The 13,033-nt window shown below is 48.6% G+C and overlaps 1 protein-coding gene across 1 annotated transcript in view; it reads right to left on the minus strand.

Moving 5' to 3' along the window:
* LOC139281403 (dihydrofolate reductase) overlaps nt 1-12,769 on the minus strand; it is an 18,403-nt gene extending 5,634 nt beyond the window's left edge. Inside the window, exons 1-4 of the mRNA XM_070901562.1 lie at nt 12,123-12,769; nt 11,504-11,553; nt 5,712-5,808; nt 1,280-1,406 (exon numbers count right to left, since the gene is read on the minus strand). Coding sequence (XP_070757663.1) covers nt 1,280-1,406; nt 5,712-5,808; nt 11,504-11,553; nt 12,123-12,208 — 360 coding nt within the window. The 5' untranslated portion in view covers nt 12,209-12,769. The remainder of the gene's footprint in view (nt 1-1,279; nt 1,407-5,711; nt 5,809-11,503; nt 11,554-12,122) is intronic.
* Nucleotides 12,770-13,033: the final 264 nt, after the last annotated feature.

Below are 13,033 nucleotides of genomic sequence, written 5' to 3' on the forward strand. Positions count from 1 at the left end.
ACGGGGGTGCCCGGGGGGGGCCCCAGTACTGCACTGGGAGTGTCAGCCTAGATTTTTATGCTCAAGTCCCTGGAGTGGGACTTGAACCCACAACTTTCTGGCTCAGAAAAATATATAAAATATCGTTTGACACAACTTCCTCCTTCTGGCACAAATAATTCAGAGTTGCTGGAAGTGTGGGCTGGTGAAAGATTCCCTATTCTTAAAACAGTGACACCCGTGATTCAGCTAATTGCTCAACTGTTATCAGTAAAATTTCTCGCCCCAAATCTAACCCATTAGTTCCTGTATACACCGCAGTAAGTGACTAAATCTCATCGTGCAATGAGCTCAGCCTCAGCACTGTGCACAATATAAAACGTACACCTCAAGCCAGAGCTGGACCCATTTCTGGCTGGGGTGGTGGTCAGTGTTGCAAGGATTATCAAGGCTGAAGGGATCTCCTGGACTTGTTTCGATCACCATGGGAATTGGGAGGTGGTGTCGGAGGGAAATCTCCCAGATTTTGTCCCCAAATTGGCCTGGGTTTGCATCTATTTATGCGCCTCTAAGGAGATCACATGGTTTTTGGTGTAGGGCGCCTATTTATTGTAATACACAAGGTATCAGAGTGGTGTGGGACAGGCCAGATGGACCCACAGGGTCTTTTCCTGTCCATCATTGTTCAAATGCCCACCAGTCATTTGTTGTAATCTCTGGTTCCTGGAGTGATTCTCCACTGAGCCATATCCATCTGATCACCCCCACCCCATGTGCCCATCACCACTTCAACACTCGCCCATCACCGCTGTTCCCGTTCAATAAAGGGTTCTAAAGGGGCAGCTTCAACAAGTGAACCATTATTCCCACCCCTGTCCCTCAGGTTGGTTCTCTACCCAACTCCATTCACCGTTTCATCATCTCAAGCAGTTGCAGCAACAGGGAACGTCACACGTGGCCAGGAATTTCTTCGGAGCGGTGACCCGTTCCATATCTTTGACGGATTTTCGGTGTAAACCACATTTACATGCTTAAACCCGAGAAAATCCCAGCCCACAGTGTTGCAGAACTGGATGGGGGCTGGTTGAGCGACAACAGTCTAGCTCTCATCACCTGAGTCTCCCGTTTCTCCTCCAGTAAATGGGTAATGGGCTGGCTGGGGAAAGCAGGGCCGACTGGCGTCAATGCAAAGCCCACAAGTTGTCCCTAATGGACAGGAGAGCAGCGGAATGGGCGGAACCCTGACACACTCTGATCTGATAAATGTGGAATAATACTGAATACATTTTCACATCCTTACCGCATAGGGCTTGACACCGCCTATAACCCATATTGTTTCAACCTCTTCACTCAGCGGAGGGAGGGAGCAGAGTACAAGAGCGCTGGGCAAGTCTCGGCAGAGATAGTTAGCATTCTCGGGCACAGAACTGATAAAAAATAAACCTGAAATCAGTCACTGTCCTAGCTGAAGTATAACTGATCAATTTAAATAATTCTTAAACAAAAAAGTATTTACTTGCTTTTAAATCACCCCTTCAAAAATGTAACGCAGTATTTTGTCTCGGCTCAATGTACAAGAATGACATGGGGAAAGCTTCAGTGTTTGAGAATTATGTGAAAGGCTTTTTGTTCAGTTAGCAAACTGATCTAAGCGGGTCCTGTGGCAGCTATATTTGTGATCAAAGAAATAAAGTCATTGCAAACACATTTCATCCTCGATGGAGCTGTCTTTGGATTGGACCTGCCGTTTCCATTTATTGCCCGAATTCAGTGGAGCAATTGTGTGCGACAACTTTACACTGACTCAGGGGTCCGAGCGCTGGCGGAACACGGGAGGTGATCCTGTGTTTAAGGGTGATCCCTCACACAGAGCACAAAGCGGGTTGTGTAGAGGACACAGAGAGGCTGCAAGGAGATTTAGATAGGTTAAACGAATGGGCTGAGGTTTGGCAGATTGAATACAATGTCGGAAAGTGTGAGGTCATCCACCTTGGAAAAAAAAACAGTAAAAGGGAATATTATTTGAATGGGGAGAAATTACAACATGCTGCGGTGCAGAGGGACCTGGGGGTCCTTGTGCATGAAACTCTTTTGGAGCAAACAAAAACATTAAACCGTGGCCCCCCGATCTGGGGGACGCACCAAACATTTACAACGCCCATTTTTTGTTTTTTTTGGGGGGGTTTTTGTGTTTTTTGGGCACTAAAATAATATTATTTTTCCTAAGTGCCCCCTATAAAAGGGGAGGGAGACACTAAAAAACACCGGCAATTAAAACAAATTAAACTTTAAAACATAAAATCAAATTAAAATTTGGTTGCTGGGCGTGACGATGTACTCCAGTCCCTCCGGTCCCACCTCTCGCGGAAGGCCGCAAGCGTACCGGTGGACACCGCGTGCTCCATCGCCAAGGACACCCTGGCGCGGATGTACGCGCGGAAGAGAGGCAGGCAGTCAGGTTGAACGACCCCCTCGACCGCCCGCTGCCTGGACCGGCTGATGGCACCCTTGGCCGTGCCCAGGAGCAGTCCTACGAGGAGGCCCTCGGACCTACCCGCTCCCCTCCGCACAGGGTGTCCAAAGATCAGGAGTGTGGGACTGAAGTGCAGCCAGAATTTCAGGAGCAGCCCCTTTAATAATAAAACAGGGGCTGCAACCTCATGCATTCCATAAAAACATGGAACACGGACTCTTCCAGACCGCAGAAATTGCAGGCGGCCTGGGAGCCCGTGAACCGGCTTAAAAATTTATTGCACGGGACTGCTCCGTGCACCACCCTCCAAGCCAAGTCCCCGATAAATACTGGGAGGACTCCCGCGTAGAGTGCCCTCCGTCGGGGAACCCGCCTCCTCCGGACGGCAAGATGGTACGCCATGGCGTGTCCGGACGGCAGGCGAGGATGGCAAAGTTGAGGGTGTGCAGGAGCAGCCCGTACAGGAAACCCCTCCGCGCGGAACTGAAAGGAACAGAGGGGATTTCCTCGAGGCGGCTCAAGTTGTGAGGCGCCGGCTCCCGAGGGAGGTTCTGAAACTCTTTTGAGTTCACCTGTGAAGACATAAAAACAATAAACGGTGCCACCCGACCTGGGTGACACTCCAGACATTTTCAAGGCCCTTTTTTTCCCCCCTTTTTTTGGTTTTTTTTTGTGTTTTTCTTTTTTTTTTGTTTTTTTTTTGTTTTTTTTTTTGGGCACTAAAATAACAATTTTCCCCAGTGCCCCCTATAAAAGGGAAGGGGGACACTAAAAGCACCGGCAATTAAAACAAATTAAACTTTAAAACGTAAAATCAAATTAAAATTTGGTTGCCGGGCGTGATGATGCACTCCAGTCCCTCCGGTGCCCACCTCTCGCGGAAGGCCGCGAGCGTACCGGTGGACACCGCGTGCTCCATCTCCAAGGACACCCTGGACCGGATGTAAGAGCGGAAGAGAGGCAGGCAGTCAGGTTGAACGACCCCCTCGACCGCCCGCTGCCTGGACCGGCTGATGGCACCCTTGGCCGTGCCCAGGAGCAGTCCTACGAGGAGGCCTTCGGACCTACCCGCTCCCCTCCGCACAGGGTGCCCAAAGATCAGGAGAGTGGGACTGAAGTGCAGCCAGAATTTCAGGAGCAGCCCCTTCAAATAGTGGAACAGGGGCTGCAACCTTGTGCACTCCATAAAAACATGGAACACGGACTCCTCCAGACCGCAGAAATTGCAGGCGGCCTGGGAGTCCGTGAACCGGCTTAAAAATTTGTTGCACGGCACTGCTCCGTGCACCACCCTCCAGGCCAAGTCCCCGATAAATACTGGGAGGACTCCCGCGTAGAGTGCCCTCCGTCGGGGAACCCGCCTCCTCCGGACGGCAAGATGGTACGCCATGGCGTGTCCGGACGGCAGGCGAGGATGGCAAAGTTGAGGGTGTGCAGGAGCAGCCCGTACAGGAAACCCCTCCGCGCGGAACTGAAAGGAACAGAGGGGATTTCCTCGAGGCGGCTCAAGTTGTGAGGCGCCGGCTCCCGAGGGAGGTTCTGAATCCCAAAAGGTTAGTTTGCAGGTGCAGCAGGTAATCAGGAAGGCGAATAGAATGTTGGCCTTCATTGCGAGAGGGATGGAGTACAAAAGCAGGGAGGTCCTGCTGCAACTGTATAGGGTATTGGTGAGGCCGCACCTGGAGTACTGCGTGCAGTTTTGGTCACCTTACTTAAGGAAGGATATACTAGCTTTGGAGGGGGTACAGAGACGATTCACTAGGCTGATTCCGGAGATGAGGGGGTTACCTTATGATGATAGATTGAGTAGACTGGGTCTTTACTCGTTGGAGTTCAGAAGGATGAAGGGTGATCTTATAGAAACATTTAAAATAATGAAAAGGATAGACAAGATAGAGGCAGAGAGGTTGTTTCCACTGGTTGGGGAGACTAGAACTAGGGGGCACAGCCTCAAAATACAGGGGAGCCAATTTAAAACCAAGTTGAGAAGTAATTTCTTCTCCCAGAGGGTTGTGAATCTGTGGAATTCTCTGCCCAAGGAAGCAGTTGAGGCTAGCTCATTGAATGTATTCAAATCACAGATAGATAGATTTTTAACCAATAAGGGAATTAAGGGTTATGGGGAGCAGGCGGGTAAGTGGAGCTGAGTCCACGGCCAGAACAGCCATGATCTTGTTGAATGGTGGAGCAGGCTCGAGGGGCTAGATGGCCTACTCCTGTTCCTAATTCTTATGTTCTTATGTTCACTCATTGGTTGAGTTCATGTTAATCAAAGCCTCAGACAGGTTTGGATAAGGTTGACAGAGAAAGGCTGTTCCCATTAGCTGATGGTACATGGACTAGGGGGACACAGATTTAAGGGTACAAGGACTAGAGGACACAGATTTAAGGGTACATGGACTAGGGGGACACAGATTTAAGGGTACATGGACTAGGGGACATAGATTTAAGGGTACATGGATTAGGGGTCACAGATTTAAGGGTACATCGACTGGAGGACACAGATTTAAGGGTACAAGGATGAGAGGACACAGATTTAAGGTTTTGGGCAAGAGATACAGGGGGGATGTGAGGAAGAACTTTTTTACGCAGCGAGTGGTAATGACCTGGAACTCGCTGCCGACGAGGATGGTGGAAGCAGAGACGATCAATGATTTCAAAAGGAAATTGGATAGGCACTTGAGGGAATTAAACTTGCAGGGCTACGGGGAGAGTGCAGGGAAATGGGACTGACTGGCTGGCTCGACAGAGAGCCGGCATGAATCGAATGGCCTCCTTCTTTGCCATAATGGCTATGACTTGTTGGGTTGGATTCCCCTCCGAATTATGGCCAGTTTGGGAGCAGAAAATGGGTTCCTAATGTCGTCAGGGGGAAGAGTGTTGACCCACTGACTCATTTCCTCCAACTTCCATCCACTACCCAACTCAAAAATGATTGCTACTATACAGGTGGAGTTTTGGGAGAGTGGGCAGGGATCTGGGAGGTGACAATATTTTCAAGGGCTTTAGCGAGGAAAGGGAGATTTGTACTGGGCTGAGGTAGAACAGGGCTGATGGGCCGAGCTGACAGAAAGGCGACACTTCAACTAAACAAACAATTCCGTCCTTTAACAGTCAACGTGCTCAAGATTCCATGGCTCACACAGTGAGCTCAAAGCCATCAGTTTCCCAGTGGAAAGGATGAAGATTGTGCGATTCATCTGGTTTGTAAATCCAATTTCTCCATCTTATGGACAATCTCAAGTCTCAAACAATGTACCTCAAGGTTCTGCTTAAAACGACACCATAGCAGTTCGGCAAAGATGGACAGTCTTTGACGGCACTTCCTCGGCCCCAGATCACCAGGTTTTTCCTGCCTAAAATTGGAATAGTATAAAAAGTGACATTATCTCCATTCCATTCAAATTGATAACTTAAAACCTTTGTGCAAAATTAAAGTAACAAAACTAGCAGTATAACAGCCTGAGTATACAGTAATTTGGGGCAGGCAATATACTGCACAAGTATTGATTAAATCATTATATTGGGAGCTGATTAAAATGTATTAATATCTGTAATCTGAGTTGGCTCCTCAGAGCATTCCTGAGCAATGGTTTAAAGCCAAACTACAACATTAATGGTGTGGTCAGTGAGCTGCTCATTCACATGCATTAAATTATTTGTATTTTAATGCTAATTGTAAGGGGCTGGAATGGCCATCAGACAAGGGTCTGGGAGCAGTCCTCCGCCCCCCCCTCAGGGTCACCCCCCCACCGGTCACTACCCCCTCTCCTCCTCCACCCCCCTCCCTGCCCCCCCCCCCCTCTCCGACCCCCCTCCTCCAACCCCAGGGTCACTAACCACCTTCCCCCCCACAGGTCACTATCCCCCCCCCCCCCTTCAGGGTCACTCTCCCCCCTCAGGGTCACTATCCCCCCTCTCCCACCCACCCCCCCCTCAGGGTCACTATCCCCCCCTCAGGTTCACTATTCCCCCCTCCCCCCTCAGGGTCACTATCCCCCCTCCCCCCCGCCCTCGGTCACTATCTCCCCTCCCTCTCCCCCCCCCAGGGTCACTATCCCCCACCTCCCCCCCCCCAGGGTCACTATCCCCCCCTCCCTCACCCCCCAGTGTCATTATCCCACTCCTCCCCCCTCCCAGGGGTCACTACCCTACCCCCCCCCCCTCCCCACCTCAGATCACTACCCCCTGCCCCCCCGCGGCACCACCCTGGGTCACTCTTCCCCCCCCCCCCCCCCTCCAGGGTCACTATCCCCCACCTCCCCTCCCCCAGGGGTCACTACCCAACCCACCCCAGATCACTACCCCCTGCCCCCCCGCGCCACCACCCTGGGTCACTCCTCTCCACCTCCCCCCCCCCCCCCGCGCCACCACCCTGGGTCACTCCTCCCCCCCCCCCCCCAGGGTCACTTCCTGCCCACTTGGACCTCAGATACCAGACACCAGTTGGGAAATGCTTTCCCCGAGGCGATGTGAAGGAGCACAGTCCCTGTATTGGTACCAACTCCATCCCTTGGTTCAGCCTCACCCCATCAAATTACACAGTGACATCGATAGATTAAGTGAATGGGCAAAACTGTGGCAAATGGATTTCAATGTCAGCAAATGTGAGCTCATCCACTTTGGACCTAAAAAGGATAGAACAAAATACTTTCTAAATGGTGAAAGGCTAAAAACAGAATGTCCGAAGAGACTTGGGATGTTACGTACATAGATCATTAAAATGTCATGGATACAGAATATAATCATAAAGATTGGCCTTTATATCTAGAGGACTAGAATACAAGGGGGGTAGAAGTTATATTACGGCTGGTTAGACCACACCTGGAGCAGTTTTGGGCACCACACCTTAGGGAGGATGTATTAACCTCGGAGGGAGTGCAGCGTAGGTTTACCAGAATGATACCCGGACGTCATAGGTTAAGTTACGAGGAGAGGTTACACAAATTAGGGCTGTATTATCATGAATTTATAAGGTTAAGCGGTAATCTGATCAAGGTTTTCAAGATATGAAGGGGAACAGAGAGATAGTGAGAAACTATTTCTGCTGGTTGGGGATTCTCGGTCCAGGGGGTATAGTCTAAAAATTAGAGCCAGGCCTTTCAGCAGTGAAATTAGGAAACACTTCTACACACAAAGGGTGGTAGAAGTTTGGAACTTTCATCCGTAAACGCCAATTGATGCTTGGGGTCAATTGTTAGCTTTCTGTTAACCAAAGGTATTGAGGGATATGGGCCAAAGGCAGGTATGTGAAGTTAGATCACCCATGATCTCATCGAATGGCGGAACAGGCTCGAGGGGCATAGTGACCCCTTTCTGTTCCTATGATCATAGAAACATAGAAAATAGGTGCAGGAGCAGGCCATTCAGCCCTTCTAGCCTGCACCGCCATTCAATGAGTTCATGGCTGAACATGAAACTTCAGTATCCCCTTCCTGCTTTCACGCCATACCCCTTGATCCCCCGAGTAGTAAGGACTTCATCTAACTCCCTTTTGAATATATTTAGTGAATTGGCCTCAACTACTTTCTGTGGTAGAGAATTCCACAGGTTCACCACTCTCTGGGTGAAGAAGTTTCTCCTTATCTCGGTCCTAAATGGCTTACCCCTTATCCTTAGACTGTGACCCCTGGTTCTGGACTTCCCCAACATTGGGAACATTCTTCCTGCATCCAACCTGTCCAAACCCGTCAGAATTTTAAACGTTTCTATGAGGTCCCCTCTCACTCTTCTGAACTCCAGTGAATACAAGCCCAGTTGATCCAGTCTTTCTTGATAGGTCAGTCCCACCATCCCGGGAATCAGTCTGGTGAATCTTCGCTGCACTCCCTCAATAGCAAGAATGTCCTTCCTCAAGTTAGGAGACCAAAACTGTACACAATACTCCAGGTGTGGCCTCACCAAGGCCCTGTACAACTGTAGCAACACCTCCCTGCCCCTGTACTCAAATCCCCTCGCTATGAAGGCCAACATGCCATTTGCTTTCTTAACCGCCTGCTGTACCTGCATGCCAACCTTCAATGACTGATGTACCATGACACCCAGGTCTCGTTGCACCTTCCCTTTTCCTAATCTGTCACCATTCAGATAATAGTCTGTCTCTCTGTTTTTACCACCAAAGTGGATAACCTCACATTTATCCACATTATACTTCATCTGCCACGCATTTGCCCACTCACCTAACCTATCCAAGTCACTCTGCAGCCTCATAGCATCCTCCTCGCAGCTCACACTGTCACCCAACTTAGTGTCATCCGCAAATTTGGAGATACTACATTTAATCCCCTCGTCTAAATCATTAATGTACAATGTAAACAGCTGGGGCCCCAGCACAGAACCCTGCGGTACCCCACTAGTCACTGCCTGCCATTCCGAAAAGTACCCATTTACTCCTACTCTTTGCTTCCTGTCTGACAACCAGTTCTCAATCCACATCAGCACACTACCCCTAATCCCATGTGCTTTAACTTTGCACATTAATCTCCTGTGTGGGACCTTGTTGAAAGCCTTCTGAAAGTCCAAATATACCACATCAACTGGTACTCCTTTGTCCACTTTATTGGAAACATCCTCAAAAAATTCCAGAAGATTTGTCAAGCATGATCTCCCTTTCACAAATCCATGCTGACTTGGACCTATCATGTCACCATTTTCCAAATGCGCTGCTATGACATCCTTAATAATTGATTCCATCATTTTACCCACTACTGAGGTCAGGCTGACCGGTCTATAATTCCCTGCTTTCTCTCTCCCTCCTTTTTTAAAAAGTGGGGTTACATTGGCTACCCTCCACTCGATAGGAACTGATCCAGAGTCAATGGAATGTTGGAAAATGACTGTCAATGCATCTGCTATTTCCAAGGCCACCTCCTTAAGTACTCTGGGATGCAGTCCATCAGGCCCTGGGGATTTATCGGCCTTCAATCCCATCAATTTCCCCAACACAATTTCCCGACTAATAAAGATTTCCCTCAGTTCCTCCTCCTTACTAGACCCTCTGACCCCTTTTATATCCGGAAGGTTGTTTGTGTCCTCCTTAGTGAATACTGAACCAAAGTACTTGTTCAATTGGTCTGCCATTTCTTTGTTCCCCGTTATGACTTCCCCTGATTCTGACTGCAGGGGACCTACGTTTGTCTTTACTAACCTTTTTCTCTTTACATACCTATAGAAACTTTTGCAATCCGCCTTAATGTTCCCTGCAAGCTTCTTCTCGTACTCCATTTTCCCTGCCCTAATCAAGCCCTTTGTCCTCCTCTGCTGAGTTCTAAATTTCTCCCAGTCCCCAGGTTCGCTGCTATTTCTGGCCAATTTGTATGCCATTTCCTTGGCTTTAATACTATCCCTGATTTCCCTAGATAGCCACGGTTGAGCCACCTTCCCTTTTTTATTTTTACGCCAGACAGGAATGTACAATTGTTGTAATTCATCCATGCGGTCTCTAAATGTCTGCCATTGCCCATCCACAGTCAACCCCTTAAGTATCATTAGCCAATCTATCTTAGCCAATTCATGCCTCATACCTTCAAAGTTACCCTTCTTTAAGTTCTGGACCATGGTCTCTGAATTAACTGTTTCATTCTCCATCCTAATGCAGAATTCCACCATATTATGGTCACTCTTCCCCAAGGGGCCTCGCACAATGAGATTGCTAATTAATCCTCTCTCATTACACAATACCCAGTCTAAGATGGCCTCCCCCCTAGTTGGTTCCTCGACATATTGGTCTAGAAAACCATCCCTTATGCACTCCAGGAAATCCTCCTCCACCGTATTGCTTCCAGTTTGGCTAGCCCAATCTATGTGCATATTAAAGTCACCCATTATAACTGCTGCACCTTTATTGCATGCACTCCTAATTTCCTGTTTGATGCCCTCCCCAACATCACTACTACTGTTTGGAGGTCTGTACACAACTCCCACTAACGATTTTTGCCCTTTAGTGTTCTGCAGCTCTACCCATATAGATTCCACATCATCCAAGCTAATGTCTTTCCTAACTATTGCATTAATCTCCTCTTTAACCAGCAATGCTACCCCACCTCCTTTTCCTTTTATTCTATCCTTCCTGAATGTTGAATACCCCTGGATGTTGAGTTCCCAGCCCTGATCATCCTGGAGCCACGTCTCCGTAATCCCAATTACATCATATTTGTTAACATCTATTTGCACAGTTAATTCATCCACCTTATTGCGGATACTCCTTGCATTAAGACACAAAGCTTCAGGCTTGCTTTTTTAACACCCTTTGTCCTTTTAGAATTTTGCTGTACAGTGGCCCTTTTTGTTCTTTGCCTTGGGTTTCAAAAGCCCAGCGGGAGATCGAGAGCCAGCGGCAGTTGGTGAGAGGGGAGCGACCTATCAAAAGCGTACCGGTGCAGCTACAGCGGGAGAAAGCAAAATAGAAGTAGAAAGTAATCAAAAAGTGACGTCACAGCCAATGGGGTAAGTGATTGGTGAGTAGCTTTTCTTTTATTTTTTATATCAGTAAGTGAACTGTAACATTGTTATTACCAATTTAAGGGTATCTAAGGTTAAGACATGGCAGGAGAGCTCGGTCACGTGATATGCTCCTCCTGTACCATGTGGGAACTCGGGGACACTTCCGGTGTCCCTGGGCGCTACGTGTGTGGGAAGTGTATCCGCCTCGAGCTCTTGACGGTCCGCGTTGCGGAATTGGAGCTGAGGGTGGATTCACTCTGGAGCATCCACGATGCCGAGAATGACGTGAGTATCACGTGTAGTGAGTTGGTCTTACCGCAGGAGAAGGGTCCACAGCCAGATAGGGAATGGAAGACCAGCAGGAAGAGCAGTGCAAGAAAGATAGTGCAGGGGTCCCCTGTGGTCATCCCCCTGCAAAACAGATACACTGCTTTGAGTACTGTTGGGGAGGATGACTCATCAGCAGTGGGCTCGGCCACCCAGGATAGAGTTTAACAGGATTGGCGATGTTTGTAAAAGGGGCAGTTCAGTTTAAAGTGAGTGGAGAGCTGAAACAGGACTCTGATATATTTTTGGCCTCAGCAAATGACTTTGTGCATCAGTACCTACCTGGAGCGGAGACCGCAGTAATCTTCGAAAAAAAGTAACGAAACTCATTCCTGCAGATGAGAAAGCTGTGATTAGTAACGGTGCGGGATATAATGTGTTACTGGGAAGGCGTATCTGGGGCTCAGTGATGGAGAGAAGCAAAACAGGAAATGCTGGAAACACTCAGCGGGTCAGGCAGCTTCTGTGGGGAGAGAAACTGAGTTCAGGTTTCAGGTCGGTGCCTTTCACCAGAACTAGAAACAGTGAGAGACGGAACAGGTTTCAAAGAATAGCGAGACATTTTTACAGATTTGACACTGATGGTTAGGGCAGGGAAGCATTAAAAGTTTTTCTTGAGTTAAAACGTATGTGGTTGGATAACATGAACTAAAGGTGATCACCGAACAGAACATTAATCCCGACCCCGGGCAGCCAGGAATATGAGCAGCCCAGGTTCCAGCTCAGGAGGCCTCGCCCCTCCTGATATCTGAACTGATGGGATTACAGTTCCTGACAACACAACACTCAGTCAGTCAGTCAGTCAGTCACTGACATCTCCACCCTGTCCAGAACCGGTCCGGCCAACTCAATGGAAATAAAAGCTTTCTAACCCGTGGCCCTAACAGTCGCTGATACTCACGGTAGCTCCCATGGCACAGTCCCACATTTCCCAATCCCCAGATTCACATCCGCGGCGGAGATCACACGCAAGGGTTTCTGACTCATTTCAATCCCACAGACCGAGGCTGCAACAGGGAGCTGGAAGTGAGAGAGACTGGCTGCACTGATCGGCACCCGGCTCTGAACTACAAGCTCAGCAAACCAGAGAGACAGGCTGTATTCACGGATTAACTACAGGGTCAGGAGTGGAGAAAGAGAAAGAGAGACTGCATTAAATGTTTGACCACAGGATCAGGAGTGGGCGGGGAGAGAGAGACAGAGACTGCATTAACTGTTTAACCACAGGATCAGGAGTGGCTGGAGAGAGAGAGAGAGAGACTGCATTAACTGTTTAACCACAGGATCAGGAGTGGGTGGAGAGAGAGAGAGAGAGACACTGCATTAACTGTTTAACCACAGGATCAGGAGTGGCTGGAGAGAGAGAGACTGCATTAACTGTTTAACCACAGGATCAGGAGTGGGTGGAGAGAGAGAGAGAGACTGCATTAACTGTTTAACCACAGGATCAGGAGTGGGTGGAGAGAGAGACAGAGACTGCATTAACTGTTTAACCACAGTATGATATCTTCAAGAGCACACTTAACACACGATGGCTGCAGGTCTGGAACTTCCTGTGGAAGCCTCCTTCCTGTCAGGTGACCTGACTGTATTAAACAGCACTAGCTGCAGTAAAACAGTAGGTCCACAGTGTGGAGCTACATACATTACTCTTCTCCCTCCTTAATGAAGAAGTCATTATGACAAACAATCATCATACATAACTTGCATGGTTATACATAACAAAGGATATGGACTTATTTTGCAACATTTACAAATCAAGCTTAACCACTTGTTTTCTGTTTCGAAGAGAATATCTTCGCTTTCGAACAG

The sequence above is a fragment of the Pristiophorus japonicus genome, chromosome 15 (assembly GCF_044704955.1).
Source record: "Pristiophorus japonicus isolate sPriJap1 chromosome 15, sPriJap1.hap1, whole genome shotgun sequence".
In the NCBI taxonomy this organism is placed as follows: domain Eukaryota; kingdom Metazoa; phylum Chordata; class Chondrichthyes; family Pristiophoridae; genus Pristiophorus; species Pristiophorus japonicus.